The sequence below is a fragment of the Grampus griseus genome (assembly GCF_964374135.1).
Source record: "Grampus griseus genome assembly, chromosome: 9".
Lineage (NCBI taxonomy): Eukaryota > Metazoa > Chordata > Mammalia > Artiodactyla > Delphinidae > Grampus > Grampus griseus.
Genome location: NC_139003.1, coordinates 17,738,205 through 17,759,436, shown reverse-complemented (window position 1 = coordinate 17,759,436; position 21,232 = coordinate 17,738,205). Strand labels below are relative to the sequence as shown.

Genomic DNA, 21,232 nt, shown 5'->3' with positions numbered 1-21,232 from the left:
GTAGGTGCATCAGCTATAACAAATGTGCCCCTCTGGTGGGGGATGCTGACAGCAGGAGAGGCTGTGCGTGTGTGGGCAGGGGGTCTATGGGGGATCTCTGAAACTTCCTCTCAATTCTACTGTGAGCCTAAACTGCTCCAATAAAAGAAAAAAAAACTTGGGGCTTCCCTGGTGGCGCAGTGGTTGAGAGTCTGCCTGCCGATGCAGGGGACACGGGTTCGTGCCCTGATCCGGGAAGATCCCACATGCCGCGGAGTGGCTGGGCCCGTGAGCCATGGCCGCTGAGCCTGCGCGTCCGTAGCCTGTGCTCCGCAACGGGAGAGGCCACAACAGTCAGAGGCCCGCGTACCGCAAAAAAAAAAAAATAAAAAAAAAAACTTTAAATATTAAAAGAAATTAAATTAAAAGATTTTAAATAAGCCAAAAGGGCCCGATAAGAGGCTGTGTGTGAATCCTAAATTTGTGGCATGATGCTGAACGACTTCAGTTGCTGGCAATCTGCCCCACTGGAGTATTACTATTTTTCAACACTTAAATGTTGAAACCTCCTCACAAATCAAAATCTTGACGAGCCCAAAGCAAAGAGGGAAGAGACCTCAGAAACAGAGGGCAGCACAGGCTGTGTGCCTGCCCGGGAGTGTGACCAACCCCAGGGAGACCACGGGGCAGGCCCGCACCTGCTGCTTCATGGTTTTCGTGTCCCACAGCAGCAGCTTGCCAGGAACCTGGTTAGTGCCCTTGCTGCCGATGTCTGGTGCGGACAAGTCCACCTGGGCAGCAAGGCTCGGAGCTGCAGCTGAACAGACGAAAGAGGCCCCGCTGGGGCTACACGCGAGAGACAGAATCCTGCAACACACGTGGGGCCGGGTCAGTGCTCCGCCTGTCCACAGAGGGAGGGGGAGCGGGGCTCGGGGGCTCGGCCAAGGCCAAGGTAGGCCCGCTGAGCACAGCAGTTGAGGGAGCGGCCTCCAGCGCACCTGGGCATATCATCGTTGATGCTGATTTCACAGAGGTTCTTCTTGGCTTCCGTGTCATAGAGGCGCACCGTCCCCACACCACTGCCCAGCAGGAGCTGGAAGGAGAAAGGGCGGGAGATGCAAAGGACAGCTCTGGGTCAGGCCCGCTCAGGGAGGCCCACTGGGGAGCCAGGCCCACCCCTGTGCAGTGGGCCAGGCTGTGGGGTGAGGCCTGCCTCCACTTCTCCAGCTAGTTCAGGGGAAAAACCCGGCTACAAAGAACCTCATTTAAAACTTAAAGACGTCACAGGTGACCTTGAACAGAAGCAAAACCACAAAAGGAATGTGTGGAATAGAAGCTCTATTGCTACCTCAGGTAGAGCTGGAAATGAGACCCTCTGCCCACCCCCCCCCGCTTCCAGTTTAAATCCCAGCTGTCCCAGTCCTGCCCTCTGGCTCCGGATCCACCACCACTTCCCTGGGCAGCGGCCCCAGCTGGTCACTGGGCTGGGTAACAGCCCCATTTGTGTATCCTGGGGACAGCTCTGGCTCTGGGCCTACAAAGGCCTCCAGAAAAAAACAGAGGCTATCCTTGTGATTTATTTGGTGAAAACTTCAAAGACAATAACGAGGACCACCAGAAGAAAGCAACAGAAGCAGATCTGAGGGTGTCCCCCAGGAATATTCCCTGGAATATGGCCTCAGCATTCACCTAGCAAACTGACACTCGTACAGGGAGAGCCCCGAGATCCTAGTGCCATAAGGATAATTCCTGCAGTTGTCAAAAATTATTTAAAAACAAGGTCTGGGCTTCCCTGGTGGCGCAGTGGTTGAGAGTCCATCTGCCGATGCAGGGGACGCGGGTTCATGCCCCGGTCTGGGAAGATCCCACATGCCGCGGAGCGGCTGGGCCCGTGAGCCATGGCCGCTGAGCCTGCGCGTCCGGAGCCTGTGCTCCGCAACGGGAGAGGCCACAGCAGTGAGAGGCCCACGTACCACAAAAAATAATAATAATAAAAATAAAAAAATAAAAAATAAAAAAACAAGGTCTGCTCCTTGGGCTGCTGAGTATGATCCCCTCCAAAATGGAATACGGTGAAAAAAAAAAAAAAAAACACTATCAATCAACTTTATCTCCTTAACTACAAATGCTATGTCAAATATGCTAACACCACTGTGGAAACCCCAGGATAGGACACACCCCCTCCGGCCTGGCCAGGGAGGGGTCTCAGCAGGAGGGGGCGCAGCTGAGAACGCTCGTGGTGCGCTGTCAGAAATGTGCAGGGATGGCAGGAACTGGTGGGGGAGAACAGGCAGGGAGCCGGTCTCTCTGCAGGAAGACGAAAAGCAAGCCAGACCACCCCACGCAGGAAGAAGGCCTCTGCCATCGGACAGGGTCCCACTGCAGCCTAATTCCAATTCCTGTTAATCCAGTAACCTCCAGATAGGAGCCTGCTGGGACAGTCCTGGATGTGTGGTCCCTGCCTTCCCAGTGAGAGAGAGAAGGGAGGGGGTCATCTTGGAGGCCCCCACCAGGCCTGTGGTGCTGGAGCCACTGGGGAGAGCCCTAGCGAGTTCTTCACTTAGACCACAGGTCCAGCAACAAGTAAGACCACTCACCAGCCTGTCCCGTTTGGTGGCCCACTCTAAAGAGAGAAGTGGCGACTTGGAAATGGAGGATGCCTTGGTCTGCATGATGGGGTTGAAGGACCACACTTTGATGACCCCATCTACGTCTAAGCTGGCGACCCTCCTCCCCGAGCAGTCCACTCTAAGATGAGAGAAAGGGGGACGCTGTTAGCACCCTTGCCTTAGTCCGCCGTCCTCTTCAGCGCACCCAGAGGATTGCTTTTCTGACTCTCCTGCTGAGAGTCAAATGCCCACACTCCAAGGACGGGCGTGAACTACTTCTAGAAATCTTCATTCGTTCATCTGTCTGAGAACTACTTACGAAGCATTTATTCAATATTATGTGCTGAGCCCCGCCCTCGGCACGCGTGTGGTCTCTAGAGACGGAGAGCCTCCGGCATCACGGCTCCAGAGCCCATCACGTCCATCAGAGCAAGGGATCACCTACCCTCTGGGCGTTACACCCCAGGATCAGGAGCGAAGAGGCTGACCCGGCCAACGGCAGCTCTCGGCAGGACCCCACCGGCAGCTGTCCAGCCCTCCTCTGACAGTTCAGGGGTGACCACGGTCCCTCCGGGCCATCCCACCCTCCGCATCTCTGTTACCTCTCATCATCCTGCTTGCCACACCTTCACACGCACAGCCTGAAAACCGAGGCTTCCCGGGGAGCCCAAACCCCACGCCATCAGCCTTTCCCCCAGAGGGCCCTGGCCCCGGCCGGCCGGCCCGACACCCACCTGCAGTGCATGATGGAGGAGTGGTGCTCTGCGTACTCCTCCTGCCCCAGCACGATGAACGGCTGCTCAGGCCGGACCCCCCCACCCTCAGGGCCTGCGGCAGGAGCCCGCGCCAGGGTCTCCAGCACCTCCACGTGGAGCTCCGGGCAGGGCTCTGCCTCCGGGCCACCAGCTTCGGGCTTCTTCTCTGCACACTGCACCAAGCAAAGGGGGCACAAGTCAGCTGTGAGGGGTCTGCACCGGGCCCAGCCATTCCCCACGTCTGGGGACACACTGCGAGATGTCTGGGACGCAGGCCACAGCCCTCGGGGAAGGATCCTGGTGGTCTCAGGGTCTAAAAGAAAGAGCTCTGAACTACAAGAGCCTGCTCTGCTGGCGGCCCCTTCCTAGAGGCCCTGCTCCTCTCACAGGCCCTGTGGAGGGAGTGTGGGCCACAGGCTCCCGGCCACAGCTGAAGAGACTCGGGACACGCACCACCTTGACAGACCAGGCCAATGATAACAAGAATCAGTGAGTGAGTGAGTGCCTACTGCATTCCAGGCACTACGTGAGTATGATTGATTGCCTCATTTAATGCTCCACCCAAACATTTCTGATCCTACTATTAACACCACTTTACAGCTCTGGAAAGTAAGACTGAAAGCAGAAGTTAAATAACTTGCCTAAGATCAAGAGCTGGCCCGGGGTAAGATGCTGATGTGAAGCCGGGTCAGCCAGAGGCAAGCATGGCCCCTTGCCAGTGCGCTGCCATGTCAACCAGCACCTCCTCCTGGGAGAGGGGTACTGAGAGACTGGGGCGACGGGCCAGGCACAGAGATAGACCTCAGCACAGCAGCAGAGCCAGAGCCAGGCGGGGCACCAAATGGCACCCCACACACCCTGCCACCCGGGAGGGCGGCAGCCGCCCGTCTCTGCCTCCCTGGGACAGCAAGTGTTGGCCATCATGATTACTATCTGCTCACCCAGACGTAACCCAGGCCAGGGGGCACCAGCCAGGGCACTCTCTACCACCCGCATGGTTCCTGAGGCTCCTCTAAGCACTCCTTGGGGTCCCAGAAAGAGCAGTTCTACAGCAAAAACGGAATGAAATGGAATGGAATGGGATGGGATGGGATGGAATGGGATGGGGTGGGATGGGATGGGATGGGATGGGATGGGATAGAATGGAATAGAATGGAATAGAATAGAATAGAATAGAGTAGAATAGAATAAACAGAGAAACAGAGACCTCCAAGCTCAGAGAGGTACCTTACGGGAGTGGCTGAGCTCGGGTGCGCCTCTAATCCTACAGCACAGAAGGATTTGAGATCCGAGCCGTAAGGGTCTACGCTATCGAACCAGAACCAGCACAGGGCTGCTAACGCCAAAAAATGCCTTTAAAACAGGCAAGTAGCCTCAATTAGGAGATAAATGGTCAACAAGGTGACTTAGGCAGTAAATCCCTTTTGCCTTCAATCCAGAGTATTTGACCGAAACAGAAGCAGCTTATACCACCAGGAAGAGCAGACCCCAACCCACATCCACTAGTGAGAGGAGTCCCTGAGCTCGCGCGGCAAGGGCCCTGGGCCGCAGCACGACGCTGCGTGGACACGTGGCTCTCAGGGCAGCGGCTCCAGCAGGGAGTGCAGGAGAAAGTGATCCTGTGATTGAGCAAGTCTGGGAGATGCTGGGTTAAACCAAGGGAAACAGGTCTCTCTCCCACCGACTCTGAGCGCCCGTGACATGCTAACACGCACAGTTAACCTAAGGGAAGGACAGAGCATGCAAGGGGTCCAAAACCAATTATTCACAGAGCTCACCTTCTGGGAACCTTTTCAGAGGCCAGCATTTTATGGCCCCTGTTTAGGGAAACACTCCATCGGGAAGAGGGATCACTGGAGAGCCAGGTGGTTTTGGAACAAAACAACCAAAGTGCAAGCAATTAAACCCAGTTAGGCAAAACCACACTCTACACAGCAGAAGAAATCAAGAGAGGTAAGAGCAGGCCCTACAAGGCCCCCCCCATTTTCCATGGCCCTCCACCATGTGGCCACGTGGTGTCCCTGCAGGCGGTCGTGAGACGCCAAGGCCAAGCCATACCTGCAGAGTCATGGAGAAGAGCTCCTTCCGTTCCTTGCCATGGTCCTGCAGGCGCCGCTGGCGGTGCTGTGACCAGCTGGACTCCCCAGTGGCCAGCCCGCTGAAGAGGCTCTTCCCGTCCTTGGGTGCACATGCTGGCTCCCTACCCTTGGTGCTCTGGAGGATGAGACACCAGGCTGTGAAAAGTCTCTTCCTACCTGGGCCCAGGCCATGACACCTGGGCCAGGAGGGGAGCAGGGGCCAAGGAGTGGACTCTCCTCTTACTCCTGGGTAAGGTTCCTCCCTGGCCATGCTGAGAGGTAGTTAAAATGTTACTATGTCAGCCCATGAGCAAAGTCAAGGGCAAAACATAAGCAGGCTGGACCTCCTCCTTTCTGTTCCCCACTCCCCCATCCTAAGAGGACAGGTCCCTAGCACTTCTCCACCTGCCACACCTATCACCTGGAGGTAATACATATATATCCCCTTGATCTAACTGCAACTGTTAACTTTATTTAGCTTAGCACTTACTAAGTGACAATTATGAGGCAGATCAGGCCCTACGCTGGGTGTTACAAAGATTTACAAGCAATTATATGTTTGGGCAATACAGCAAAAAAAATTATACAAAATAAAATCACCCCTCTGGAGGGAAAAAGGAACACAGCACCCTCTTGTTTTGGGCCAAGTGCATGACTAAACCAGCCAATGTTAACAAATATTGAGGTATTTGGAAATGATTACTAGGCAACCAGAAAGTCTTAATAGAAATTGTTGGAAACTCAAGGCCTTTTGAGCAAGATAAATTGGACAAGAGAGAAACTGGCATCTTCTGGCTCCTTTTCATAGCAAGTGAGATAAAGTCAACCAAGGTTACAGCAAATGAACTCAGTAATTCCCACTCCTATAGAGACTGAAGATTCCTAATCTAGAGCTTTTTAAAAAGGAGCTGCCACCTCAACACCTTTCCAAATTATCTGGCTGGTTCCTTTTATTCCACCCTTATTCCCACAAGTTGTGATGGTCACACTCCTACCCCCCCAACACACATCTTTTTTTTTTTTTTTTTACACTCTTAGCAAAGGGATAAGATGCAAACAGCCGCTATGGTTTGAGACCAACCTCCTCACAAATCATTTGTACACAAGTCCTAAGTAAAGAGAATAAACTGAACCAAAGTCTATTTGTGGGCTTCTAGTTCTTCTACTGGTTATTTTTTATGTGAACACTAAACAACTTAAAATGATTCACGTATGTTCCTTGGGACCCCGGAGTCATGTGAACAGTTAAGAAAGGAAATTTTAAAGGCTATTAGTTTACCTGGAGCCTAACTGTGGCTGACCTACACAGGATTGGTTATTTTTGGTTTTCTGACGAGGCGACCTCCATTGGTATCTACTTGTGCTTGTAACAGATGTTTTCTCTAGAAAGAGTATTTGATTCTCTGAATTCTGACTTATTTGGGGAAAAGTAAAGATCTTAGTTAAGATTTTTTTTAAAAAACCTAAGAAGAAAACCAACAACAATAATAACATCAATATATACTACTCATTGAGCATTTACCATATGTAAGGTGCCATGCTAAGAACCTTACAAACACTCCCTTAAAGATGAGGCATTATTTTAACATGGGGAGCAGAGGTTTAGAGAGGTTAAGTTACTCGTTTAACACAGGGAGAACTTGACAGAACCGGAATTTACATCCAGATCTGACAGTGGCCCCAAACTCTGAGAAACCTGAAGAAAGAAAAACCATGATGGGAGCACATGGAAGAAAGTAACACTGAAGAGAAAAGATAAGAAGAAATGTCATAATCCTGGAGCAAAATAACAACCAAGGTAAGGCCCTTCTCTCAGTGCTTCCAGCCATTCTTAAGAAGTATCCCATGGTCCATGAAACACTGAATAGGTCCCACAGTTTTAGAAAGTGGAAGATGACTCCTGTTACCTTCCCAAAAGTAAGAGGTGGTCCTGAGGTAACCATGGTCCCTCACACGGTCCCGGGGTGGGTAGTGGGATCGGGGGTGGTTGACTCCCTAGGAGGAGATCCAAGGATGCCAACCTTCATTACACAAATCTATTAATTCCTCCCTATATCTACTGATCCAGAGGGCAAACTGCTCAGACTAAAGAATTCCACAGGGGAGGCTATACTTATATCAGACAAAATAGACTTTAAGCCAAAGACTGTAATAAGAAACAAAGAAGGCCATTACATAATGATAAAGGGGTCACTCCAACAAAAGGATATAACATTTGTTGGGCTTCCCTGGTGGCGCAGTGGTTGAGGGTCCGCCTGCTGATGCAGGGGACACGGGTTCATGCCCCGGTCCAGGAAGATCCCACGTGCCATGGAGCGGCTGGGCCTGTGAGCCATGGCCGCTGAGCCTGCGCATCCAGAGCCTGTGCTCCACAACGGGAGAGGCACAACAGTGAGAGGCCCGCATACCGCAAAAAAAAAAAAAAAAAAGATATAACATTTGTAAATATTTATGTACCTGACATCAGAGCACCTCAATATATAAAGCAAATATTAACTGACCTGAAGGGAGAAATAGGCAGTAGAAAATAATAGTAGAGAACTTCAATACCCTACTTTCACCAGTGGATAGATCACCCAGACAGAAAATCACTAGGGACACACTGGACTTAAAACTGCACTTTAGACCAGATGGACTTAATAGACATTTACAGAACATTCCATCCTCAAGCACACATGGAACATTCTCCAGGATAGATCATATGTTAGGCCACAAAACAAGTCCTAATAAATTTAAGGAGACTGAAATCATAGCAAGCATCACAATGGATGAAACTAGAAATCAATTACAAGAAGAAAACTAAAAAATTCTTAAATATGTGGAGACTGAACAACATGCTCCTGAACAACCAATTGGTCAAAGAAGAAATCAAAAGAGAAATCAAAAAATATCTTGAGACAAGTAAGAATGGAAACACAATATACCAAAACTTTTGCAAAAGCACTTCTAAAAGGGAAGTTTGTAATAACACCTACATTAAGAAGAAAGACCTCAAGTAAACAACCTAACTTTACACCTCAAGGAACTAGGAAAAGAAGAATACATGAAGCCCAAAGTTAGTAGAAGGAAGGAAATAACAATGATCAGAGTGGAAAACAATGAAATAGACTAAAAAGTCAATAGAAATGATCAATGAAACTAAGGGCTGGTTTTCTGAAAGTTAAACAAAATAGACAAAACTTTAGCTTGATTTACCAAGAAAAAAAGAGGACTCAAATAAAATTAGAAATGAAGAATTCCAAAACACGTCTCCAAAAGCTCTAACATTTTGATAGACAAGACAAAGGAAGAACTGACAGCAGAGGCCATGTTTTCTGGACTTCAAAGGTGGCTATGGGAACTCCACAGTTAGCTATAAAAATAGTGCTGAGAGGAGGAGGAGTTTCCAGGGTTGACGGCTGTTTTCCGAAATAGTGGGATCCTGGCAAGCAAGGAAGTCTCGAACAGCCTGGCACAACTATGATTCAGGTTTGACAGATTTATCAGCCTGACCAAGAGATCTTTAAACTGGATATGTGAGAAGGAAAAGAACCCATTTAATATTGCATGCATTCCCAAAGAAAGTACACAGACCACAGGGGTATCCCACCTTGGAACCAAAGGCTGGGAAGGCTGCAGAGCAGGCACAGGCACTTGGTGGCACACCTGTCTTTCCTTACTCACCTGCTACACCTGATAAGTGGTGTTTTTTCCTCTTCCAACACGTGGTTTTAAGGGTGCTCAATTCAATTGGCCCAAACTGATGGAACAGAGAGGCTTAGGATAGACTTCAAATTTCTCTAGCTGACACAAATTTCTCTAGCCACTTGTAATCCTTCCCCAGCAAATACATTACAACATTAAGAAGAACAAAAGCAATGCTACCCTGTCAAGTCAAGATGGCAAGGAAGTTGTCCAGTTTATCATTAGGTTGGGGGCTGGACGGTACTCCGAAATGAAAATTCACACAGGCATTAACATAAGGCACTGCAATAAATTAAGAAGAACTGTCTTTATAATGATAGGGTAGTTTATACCAAAAGAGCTATAGACCTAAGTGTGACCTATCAGATCCTGCTTAGAGAGAGCTTCTCCTTAAACTATATCTAAGTTATTTACGAAAGAAGGGTAAACTTCAACAAAAAATAGCACGCTAAAATCTGATGAATGCAGCCATCCACCAAACACCTAAATAAGTAAGTTAAGGTAAACTTGTGTCTAGCTACACATGCATATAACTTAAGTAAATGTTCACTGTGATACAACTGGTAATTGAAAGTTTTATTTTGTTTGAAGAGCAAACCTCATAAAAATCTTAACTACTGGATTCAGATAACATTCCAACAGTCCAAATTATATTGTCATATTCTACCATAATCTACCTGTCTCCTACAGTTCAGGAGAGGTATCTTAACCTATGTTTTATCATTTGACCTTCTTGCTTCTCACTCTAGGGAAGGATCTAAATTCATTTTCGGTGGCCTGAATAGAGCTTACCAGGCAGTCGTCCAAATGGAACAGAGAACAAGTTCCAGTAATTTAGGCTCACCTGAAGCAAAATAAAGACACCCAGAAGACAGGCCCTAGTAACAAAGAGATTACAGAATGAAAGACGGGGAAGAGGGCTCCCTTTTCCCCATCCTGCTAAGATCCATGGAAACAGCCCCAAGGGCAGCATTCTTACTGCTGATGTCACGGGAGCTATGAGGTAGTTTGATACTAATAAGAGTTACAAACACAGAAGTCTGTGGTCGCTTTGCTTTCTTTGCATTACAGCCGATTAGAGGTTATCTCTGTAATAACCACAATTCCCCCTCACAGTCCCAAACGGACTGAGTAGTTATGGAAGGAGTGGAATTATAACTGGAGAGGAGGATGGGGTAGAACTGCAGTGGGGGAGGCTGCTGAGGAGATGCCCACAGGGGCTTCTGTCACAGAGATCCCAGAAGAGCTTAGAAATTGTGGTTTTACAGCTACTTCCATGTGTTTCTAAAATTTTGCCTCCGGATTCATAGTGAAAGCACAGAGAGTGTATCGCCATAACTCTACATCTATAATTTTATGAACTTTTCAGTGATAACAACAACAGTTACAATGACTGATCACAAGTGGGTAAAATGCTGATGTGATTGAAACTTACAATGCTATGTATAAATAATATTTAAAATAGGAAAGCCTCTCATTTTATGTATTGCTAATGTTTTTTTATACTTTTTTAATTTTTTTTTTTTTTTTTTTTGCGGTATGTGAGCGTCTCACTGTTGTGGCCTCTCCCGCTGCGGAGCACAGGCTCTGGATGCGCAGGCTCAGCGGCCATGGCTCACGGGCCCAGCCACTCCGCGGCATGTGGGATCTTCCCGGACCAGGGCACGAACCCATGTCCCCTACATCGGCAGGCGGACTCTCAACCACTGCGCCACCAGGGAAGCCCAAATTTATTTTTTATTTATTTATTTTTGGCTGTGTTGGGTCTTCGTTGCTGCGCGCGGGCTTTCTTTAGTTGCGGTGGGCGGGGGCTACTCTTTGTTGCGGTGCATGTGCTTCTCATTGCAGTGGCTTCTCTCGTTGCGGAGTGCAGGCTTCAGCAGTTGTGGCACGCAGGCTCAGTAGCTGTGGCTCGAAAGCTCTAGAGCGCAGGCTCAGTAGTTGTGGTGTATGGGTGTAGCTGCTCCGTGGCATGTGGGATCTTCCCGGACCAGGGCTCGAACCCGTGTCCCCTGCATTGGCAGGCGGATTCTCAACCACTGCGCCACCAGAGAAGTCCCTGTATTGCTAATTTAATAACACAACTCATGTTGTTTTGCTTATTAAGAGTAAAAAAGAAAGAAGGCGCTCTGGCATGGCAGTAGTGAGGAAAAGACTACGAGCTTAATATGCACTAACGAAGCCACGTGGCTGATTAAAAAACCAATGTCATTTTCTATTGCGTTAAAAGCAGTATAGCATTAAAATCACAGGAAGTGATCATACAGCTAACTGCATTTGGTATTGGTAAGAGAGCATCTTGAGTTGTAAACTCAAATTTGGCCATCGATTGTAGAGAGGAATTTAAAACTTAGAATGTCCCCCCTAGAAGAAGAGAACCAGAATGGTGAGGGGTCTAGAAATCATGCCACACGGGTAAACAGTTGGGCAGAAAGGAAGGAATGAACATAGTACTTAGTCTGGAAAGGACAGGAAGGGTTGTCCTAACCAGAAGTCTTATTCTCATAGCTCGAAGGCAAAGCTAAGATCAGTGAGTAAAAATCATAGAGGTTTCAACTAACAACTTTCAAACAGGCAAACATCCCACATGTACAAGCAGTGACCTCCCCAGCACAGGAGGCAATCAGTCACAGGACGTGCCCTCTCTCAACAGGAGGGTGGGGCAGGTGACCTTTAAGCTTTCTCCAACTCTAAAATTCTGTGATTTTTCTTGAACCTCAAATATACTAGTTATCTTTAGAACTGAAACATCACTGCTGAGTCAAATATATCAGTAAACAAACAAGTGACCCAACCACTGGATTTTTCAGATTGCAGACATTTATCAACTCCATTCAGGGAATGGAAAGGCTGCCTCTGCTCTGTTAACATGCCACACGGTGATCCAAGCTTTGTTTGAATATATTTCAGAGGTAAAGGAAGGCATGTTTTCTGCAAATTACACATTCTTACCTTTGTCTCCTGAACAAGAGCTATACAAAAAATTTCCAATCCCATTTCACCCTCACCATAGGACACCTTAGCACCTGAACACGTAAACATAAGGCCACAGGCTTAAGCCCAAAGACCCCGTCTCCATATTTTCTTTTAAGTTAATGAAATTGAATTTCATCATTTCATGCACATTTTAAGGGACGTAGCATTCCATACGTCATCTATTACACTTATAAAATCTTGCACAGTGAAAGAGATTTGCAAAGCAAACCGTAAAACTTACTCAACCATATTCTACAAAACTGCAGTTCTAATTTTAAGGTTTGAACTTGAAAAAAACAGTCGTAGAAAAACCATGACTGATTTTTGATGCCCCAGACCCCCCCCGCCCCGATGCTAAGGTTGCAGTCATTTTGCATTGCTGCCACTTTAGGTCTCAGAACTGACTTAGGTACCCAGGAGGCCAATACCTTCCCAGCTACAACAACTACAACTAAAATGTATCACGTGCTTATAACCTGCCAGGCACTGCATATACCAAGGGCTCTCATATCAGCTCAAATAACTCTACCCCTAGGGAGTGAATGCTGTTCTCATCATCCCAAGTGAAGTGGGATGAGTTTAAGCAATCTGAGCAAGGATGATAAACAAGGTACAGTTGCCTGACTCCAAAGCCCATGCTCTTTCTTCCCTGGTGTCCTGCTCAATGTCTGCACTTCAACAACAGTACTAAACCCAAGTGCTGTGCTAAAAGCCCCGACGTCCCGATGGCAGCCTTGGGGCGGACCCCTTTCTCCCCAAGCGGCCCCACGCTGCTGCATCACTTACACCTGTCCTCAAGCCAAGGGTGGCAGGAGAGGAAGGCAGAGATGATGACAACTTACTGTATCTGCGACTAATAAAAATATATTAAAAGGGAAACGGTCCCTACCCGAGCAATAAGGCATAACTATGGGTCTGTTGAAGTTTCACTCTGGCCAGCACTTCTGAAAGCAATGAATTCTGACCATCTCTGCTCGGAAAACTCCTCAATTTTGGACATATGCTGGCATAGAAGAAATTCTCTTGCAAGCTTCTATAAAAGTGAAAAATAGCAAAACTGCTTCGTAGAATCAGGAAATAACAACTTGTAAAAGAAATACTACACTGGATTTAGAAGTAACTTTAATTTAGTCTTTATCGACATGCTACTTTATATCACCAAAAATCTAAAAGTCCAGGATTGCTTGAATTCACGCTTGAGTCAACAAATCACAGTCATAAGCGCTCATGAGTTAGAGGACATTTACGAGAAACGGGAAGGGGCCCTTCAGAGCATACTTCCTCTTGTCACCATCCACCCTCCACCTGCAGGTCCTAAGGGAGGGTGGACAAGTCTCCGCCTGACGAGTGGGATGTCGGAGGCCTCCTGGCGAGAGTTAGAAAGGCAGGACTTGCACTAACCTGGCCGCCAAAGGACTCCTTCTTGGCCGAGCTCTGAGCCTGAGGGGGGGCCTGGGCAGGCAACAACCTTGAGGGGCTCTTCTTACTCTGAGGCAGCAGCGAGGACAGGAAGCCCACACGAGGCGACTGGGAGAGGGAAGCGTTCCTCTGGCTGCACACCATGGCTCTGGACAAGCAGACAGAGCACAAGGTCACAGCGCTGGAGGGGGAACCTGGGAGAACCCAGAGCACAGACCTCCCAGGCTATGGACGCTGCCAGTGACCAGGGCCTTGGCCAGGTTCGCACGCCTGGGCCTTAAGGCGGCGTGATGCTTGGTGCTGTTCTCGTACGAAGGGAGCCAGTAGCCTAACTGGCACAATGGTGAAGGCTGAGGTTCTCCTTTGAGGGCCGTGGTAAAGCTCAGAGCAGCGCTAATAGCCACTGGTCACATGTGGCACTGAGCACCTGAAATGTCTTTAGTCCAAATGGAGATTGTGCTGGAGGCGTAAAATCCACACTGGGATTCAAGGCTGAGCATGAAAAAGAGTGTTAAATATCTCATGAATACTTTGTTTATGAATACAATATTTTGGGAAAGTTGGGCTAAATAAAATATATCATTAAAATATATCATTAAAATTAGCTTGTTTTTCCTTTTTTTAACATAGCTACTAAAAATTTTTAAGTTAGATTTTTGGCTTGCACTTTATTTCCATCCGAGGGCGCTAGCTCAGAAACTAGAGCAGTTTCATCTGCTGCAGTACTTGGCCACATGCAGGTTTGGAATCTGACTGCCTGGGTTTGCATCCTGACTCACCAATCGCTAATTCTGTGACCTGTGGTGCCTACGTCTCTTCAACTGCTATTATTCTCATTGCCTGGGTGTTCGGCTGTAACTAGCTGTTTTTTAAGGTTGCTCAAATACCTCTCTTCCAACCTGCCTACCTTTCCAAACCCTGAGACAAGAGCATGCTTCTACGGAGAAATGTATCCAACCTGTGGTTGGCAATCGTGTCATCCAAGAGGCGCTCCTTTCAGGGCACAGAAACTTCCCAGGGCTTCACGAAAGCGGCTGTGATTATTAACCCAGGCTGCACACGTCTGGATGTGCAGGCCCCTGGAAGAGCAGGCCTAGAGGCTGGGAGGTAGGGGACAACTAGAGGACCAGGGGACCTTACTCAGAAAGCTCAGACAAGAACAGTGAGCACCGGGGAGGCTCCTGGCAATTCCACGTCATCGCCGGGAGGAGGGGAGAGCACAGGGGACAGAGGCGCGGAGTGGGCGCAGCACACACTCACAGTTCCGAGTCCCCCAGGCGGTCCATGTTGGAGACATAAGAAGGCAGTCTGTGCTGGACTAAGGCCTCTTCCTCTTCTGGCTGTTGCTCCTCTTTCTTCAGTCGGTGGATTTCAGCTTGCAGTGCAAACAGCTGCATAGAGGTGGGACGAGTAAGATGGGGATCTCACCCAGCCTTCCCTCCCCTGAGGAAGATTAGACTCACGTCACATCCAAAACCCAACCACACTGGCTCAAAGGCCGCTCGCCCTCAACCTCGGAGTGCCTCTCTCACTCTCTGCTGACTGGAAAAATGGGTGAGGCTGCTGGTACTTGACTACAGGGAGGTGAGAAAACTAAAAACCGTTAGATATAAAAAACCCACTTTTTTTTTTTTTCTTTTTATCATTTGACTCGCTTCTTCCTGAATTCAGTGAGAAAAATAGTTCCACCCAATCCTGCTTTGCTCTTTGGAATCTACAAAATCAGACTTTGGAACTCAAATGGAAAAAAGAAATTTTAAATGAAGGTCAGCAATTTTGACCTTTTGCCTGAAAGAAAATTATACACACACACCCAAACCCAAGAATCTTAAACCCCCAAACCTAAACAGCTTGTAACCTTCCTTTTTCTAAAAAATCCTCCCTTTTCTGAAGATGTGTCAATCTCAAGGTTAGAGAAATGCCCCTCAGGCAAAATGTAAAGGCAAATGTGGGTCCCCTGGAGCTACCATTTTACCAAACTAGAGAAACCTAGTTTAGCTTAGCTGAGAACAATTAAATCATTTCTGGGCTGTAAACAATACAGATGTGGGGACAGGTGGAAAAGGACTAGAGGTGGGAAGCAGACGTATGAAAGCAGGTTAGATGTAAGGTGACATCAATGCCTAGAGTCTTTTTCCTCTTAAAAGTTCACTCCTGTTACTGTGTTGTTCGCACTACGTGACTTACAACATGAACCTCACCTCTGGTTTTCAAAGACTTGTCACATGGCCCCCAAATCCCCAATACTGCCTTTCTGGTGACTCACTTTCATCTGAGATCAGTGCTTTCCTCTACTGAAATCAGCCCTCCATGGCTACGACCTAATTTTACACATGAAAAGCAGAAGTACTTCCCAAGGAGCAAGCATTGTTCGCAACAAACCTTCTGGCGCAGAACTTCATTTTCTTCCTGAACCTGGTTGGTCCGCTGGCACTCTGCGTCGAAGTTCAGGATCACGGGAACCGGTGCACCAAGTTAAAGAATAAACCTGCCTCTTAATCAACTTGACTGGGGTGATTATGTCACGATGTGTACGCACCCCGAACCATCAAGTTTTATACCTTAAATATATACAATTCTTAATTGTCAATTATCCTCCAACAAAGCTGGGAAAAATAGCCGATTAAAATAATTCAAATCAAAAAATATATTCTATCACAAACTCTGCAATAAGATAAAACAATTCAATATAAAAAAAAGAAAGAATAAGCCTGCCTGCAAAACGATTAAAAGCCCTTCCCAAACTCTTGACACCACACCAACACCCTTGAACATGACACAGAGTAAAAACTCTGTGCTGTGGGCTCTTCACAGCTTCATGAATAGTCTCTCCCTTGACACCGGGCCTGGCCTGACTTCCTTCAGAGAGACTCACGGACACATGACAACCCGCCTGGCTAGCCCACAGAGAGGACATAAATCCAAATCTGACGCTTTCTCCCAAATACCAGCAGTAGAGGGCTAGTATCCTGCGGGCTTCACAGCCAGCCTAAGCTTTAGTGACACGGAGCAAAAAGCCAGCCCAGCAGCCAGTGGCTCTGCGGGCACACCGTCCGCTGCTCCACCAGCTGGGCAGAAGGGCTGGCCACTCGCCTTTCCCCTCCACAGGATGAGCCTCTCTGGCAGAGGTTCAGACTGAGAAGCAAGCTTTCTGCAGACTGCCACCCTATGAGCACCCACATTCTAGGTCACGGTGTCAGTCTTGCCTTACCACCTCAAACAGCTTCAGTCCAGAGGAGCACAGAGCAGGCAGGGCCTCAGTACCGGGGAAGCAAACTTCCCTAGAGGGCCCATGGGGTCAAGCCGTAACCACCTCTGGGCTGGGCGCCCTGTTAGTTTTGTTTGAAAGCCCTGGGAACGAAGGGCAGCAGCAGAGGGGAGAAAAGGCCAACCTGGCAAGGACGTAATTCACACTCACCACAGCACAAAAGGAAACACTCCCTTCCTACCTCCACCAGAAGACGTTCCTCCCAGAGCCAAAAGGAGATGGTGTGGGCCTCCCCACGTCCAGTTTATCAGTGACTCACCAGACAGCCCCATTCAAACCAGACTCCCTTCTCCTCCCGTGGAATTCCTGCTAGAGAGCAAGAGTGAGCGAGGAGGATGTCCTGGGCTTTCCACGACAAAATGGTAAATACGGTCGGCTGCAAATTATTCACATCCTCTCTCTCTTAAATATCCACCTATATTCTTAAAGCTGCTCTGTCCTCTGACAAGTCAAGGGATCCTAAGGTCATTACAAAGACAGTGACCCAGGCACTAACACAGGGAGGAAGTTCCAGCCCTAGAAGTGTTCTCACCTGCTACCTAATCCCAGCAAAGGCAAGTGAATCCTGGGGGGCACAGGGCATGCACAAAGGGTGCTCTCGGGGTTGGCCGGTTTCGCTGCAAAGCAGTTCTGCACTGACCCCTGCCTTTGCTGAGAGAGGCCCTATTTGAGGGCTCCTATCCCCCCACTGCTAGTACAGTCCCCACCCACACATGTCCGCTATTCAGCAGCAGAGCTGCTGAACAACTGTAATAATGATTACAATTCCCGACCTACGATCTCTGGCCTACTGATCAAAATAACCACAATCTGTCCAGCCCCCTCACGTGACACATGACAGTGATCCTCGGGCATTTTGTAGAATAAACGATTGCATGAAGAGTAGCCTGGGCCCCCAGCCCCGAGCAGCTGAGAGGATATGCATGCACTGAAACAGGACGCTCAGGAAGTTGTGCAGGGACACGATGAAGGTGTCGGCCCACTGGCGAGAAAAGTAGGTAGCAAAGATGGGGTTGGTGTCTGGGGATGGCAGGAAGGGCAGGACAAACCAATCCTTCCACTCGGCCTGGTTCTGGAGCTCCGTGGCCTGCTTTGCAAAGAACTCCTGAGCCTTGTCACTTCTGTTTGTCTGCCAAGACACAGAGGAGGTAGCAAGGAAGGGGGAGAGACAGAAGTCCACAGGTAAGATTCTTCACCACCGCACAGCAGACAGCCTCTGAATATTGGCCTGCTGGGTAAGTGGCCAAACATGATCTATAAACTCTATAAAATCAAAAGAATCATCACACTCAAGTTTCTTGTAACTTCAAAGAAGCTGGTTTAAACTAAAGTCCTGAGGGACCTCCCTGGCCGTCCAGTGGATAAGATTTCGCCTTCCAATGCAGGGGGTGCGGGTTCCATCCCTGGTCAGGGAGCAAAGATCCCACATGCCTTGGGGCCAAAAAACCAAAACATAAAACAGAAGCAATATTGTAACAAACTCAATAAAGACTTTAAAAATGGTCCACATCAAAAAAATCTTCAAAAAATTAATAAGTAAAATAAAATAAAGTCCTGATGATAAATACCATCCTAAAAATTAATTCCTAGTTGATTTTCAAATAATCTAAGTGATTTACTCCCCCAGGTCAGCCATAATCTTTATTACTCAAACTTTAACCCAGCTACTTATATTCTTCAAAACTCCACCCAGGCTTACGTGCTTAAAACAAGAGGGGAAATAGGAATGAGGAAGACAAGTCCAATCATCTACAGATGAGGAGAAAAAAAGTAGGAAAACAGTCAAAAATAATTTGCACTGTGACTGTTTCACCCTCTCCCAGGAGTAACAGAGAGAGCTGTCCCTAGGCGTTAAAAGAAAATCTATCTCTGGACCAAAGAACTCTCTCCACCAAGAAATCCCTAAACCAAAAGCACCTGGATTGTGTAGACGAGATAAAAGCGGAACAGGCTGGTTTTCAGCTTGTTGATGGTGGGTCTATACATATCCTCCAAACGGCTGAAGAGCCGACGTTCCAGGTAGTTCCAATAATCCCGAAGGGCAGCCAAGTCATACACCTGCATTAACTGCTGCAGCTGGTCCACAATCTTGTCCACCTGATGAGAGAAAGATGAGATGGAGAAGGCATTGAAGGACGGAAGGGAATTCTCTCCTCGTTCCAGAGTTAATACAGCTTTTTCCTCTTGCTGTGGCTTCTGGATGTTAAATTTTTTTTTCTTTAAGTTAGCAATCTATAAAACTTTCAAAACACAGTAATGTAATAGCTTTTAGGTTTTTTCCTGATGTAGGTATGTGTTTTGACTCTCTACCAAGCATGGAAATTGCAGGTGTAAAAGCACCCTGGCCCAGGAAGGAGGAGATCTGGGTCCAGGGCCTGGATCTGCCTCTGACTTACTCAGCCACCTTGGCAATGTCACTTCAACTCTCTGGTCTCAGTTCCTAAGCAAAAAAAGACAGAGTGAGACAATCTCCATGCCCCTCCTCCTAACTCCTCCATTCCAGGATTCCAAGGCTCATGGTGAGATATACTGTCTCCTTCAAGTCCTCAAAGCACTACCAAAGTCCTGGCAGTTGCTCAGAGTGTCAGCCAAAGGAGTCACCTCCTTGTGAGGAGCAATCATACCAGAGTACACAAGAAGGAAAGGCTTTTGAATATTGATACCATTCCAACACACCCATTTTATAGATCAGGAACACTGAGGCTCGGACAGCTGAAATGATTTGCTTTTGCCACCACCAAGTAGCCACTAACTTCGGCAAGACAAGAACCCAGGTCTCCTAACTCCCCTCCAGTGTTCTTGCTGCTAGCTCACTGCCTCTCTCAATTCACCTGCCAACACCAACTGAAGCCAGCAAATATACACACAAATCACACACATATAAATTCCAAGAACTTCTCAACAGAAAATCATGTCTGAGCAGGGGAAGTATGTTTTCAAATGCACAAGGTCTTCCTCAATAGTGGAGCAAAACTGCCAATGAGTCACTGATAAAGCCGTTTCAAACAGATACTTGAACTCAGCTAACATGTTGGGCCGCAGACCCCTTTGTTCCCGATGCCACTGGAAGCCAACTTCAGAATACTTCTGCTGCCAAAACCCCAAACATCTACCCCACGTTAGCTCCTAAAACCTCATCGCCATCCTGACCAATGACTGGCCAGCACCTGCTGAGAGGCTGGGGGTGGAGAAGGGAGCCCCGGACCAGGAGTCAGGGCACCTGAGCTCCAGCCTCGGCGATGCTCCTAACTCGCTGGGTAACTTCAGGCAAGTCACGTCCTCTCTCAGGGCCTCAGTTCCGCATCTGTCAAGCGACTGTCGCACGCGCTGATGTCGACGGTCCCCCTGGCGCGGTGACAGCGCCGCTCCCGCCCCGGAAGGCAGTGCTGGGGGAGAGCCAGCTCCGGGCTCCCTCGGGGCCGCCTCTGCCCGCGCCGCACCCGCCGGCCCCTCACCCGGAACCCCTTCTCCTTGTCCGCCTTGATCTCGGCGTCCAGCTGCCGCAGCGTGTGCGTGAAGCCGCGGAAGAGCAAGTACTCGCGGACCAGCTCGTCTGTGCGCTCCACTGCCTCCGCCATCTCTGCGCCAGCGCCGTGAGGGACCGCGGCGGACCAGGGAGGGAGGGGCGGGGCCTAGGCCGTGCGGGGCGGGGCCAGGCGCGGTCGCCGATCACGTCACGCCGCGGCCGGCCTACCAGCCCGCACGCACCGCTCGCCGCGCGTCTGTGGACCCGCCCCGGCCCCGCCCCGCGACACCATCACCCAGCTCCAAGAGCGAATGAAAGAAGCACTGCCCGCCGGGGTTTTCTGGCAGCGCTGGCAGCGGCTTTGTCATCTGAGTTATTGAAAGTGGCGGCTGCCGTCCAAGTCAAGTAGGGCTGGACCTTGGAGATTATCCCAGATCGTCACGAGGCGGGCGAGGGGCTGAGGTGACCTGCTTGTTGGCATTACCTCGCGGAATGCTCTGTGATCTGCCTGCCCTCGTTTTACAAATGGGGGAAACTGTAGTCCTAAGAGGCAAAGTGACTTGTGTGAAGTCACACAACCAGGTGTTGTGTTACCAGAGAGCTCTAACTCCCCAAAAAGCCTGCTTTCATTAATAAGATTTATTAACACAGCACGATAACCAAGGCACACCGTTCTGAGAAAAAAGGCAAGTTTCAGAACAATATGTATAATACGGTCCCAGTTTCTTGGGGGGCAGAAAAAAGGTATACGTATGTGCCTGTGTGTACATTTTTAAAATTCAGGAAGATTGAACACTAACCGCCTGTAGTTGTTTCCTCTAAGAGGTGAGACTCTGAGGGACTTTCACTTCCTATTTTTTATGGTTTTTTATTTGACATTTTTATAAAGTGCATATATTTTTGTAAGCAGGGAAATAGTCAATATCTTTGAGCCTCACTTTCCACCTACCTTCCAGAGTAATAATGAAAATGTATTTAATGTATCAGTATGGTAAACG

At 48.6% G+C, this 21,232-nt stretch overlaps 1 protein-coding gene across 2 annotated transcripts in view; it reads right to left on the bottom strand.

The window, feature by feature from the left end:
• WDR91 (WD repeat domain 91) overlaps positions 1-20,375 on the bottom strand; it is a 28,754-nt gene extending 8,379 nt beyond the window's left edge. Inside the window, exons 1-11 of one of the 2 annotated variants that reach the window (XM_082661490.1) lie at positions 20,224-20,375; positions 18,686-18,865; positions 17,691-17,897; positions 15,883-15,966; positions 14,761-14,891; positions 13,483-13,648; positions 5,402-5,557; positions 3,323-3,516; positions 2,577-2,727; positions 978-1,072; positions 678-846 (exon numbers count right to left, since the gene is read on the bottom strand). In XM_082661490.1, the coding sequence (XP_082517616.1) occupies positions 678-846; positions 978-1,072; positions 2,577-2,727; positions 3,323-3,516; positions 5,402-5,557; positions 13,483-13,648; positions 14,761-14,891; positions 15,883-15,966; positions 17,691-17,897; positions 18,686-18,865; positions 20,224-20,346 (1,656 nt within the window). In that variant the 5' untranslated portion in view covers positions 20,347-20,375. The remainder of the gene's footprint in view (positions 1-677; positions 847-977; positions 1,073-2,576; positions 2,728-3,322; positions 3,517-5,401; positions 5,558-13,482; positions 13,649-14,760; positions 14,892-15,882; positions 15,967-17,690; positions 17,898-18,685; positions 18,866-20,223) is intronic. The other variant, XM_082661491.1, reaches the window with a different exon arrangement.
• Between the last annotated feature and the right edge of the window lie 857 nt (positions 20,376-21,232).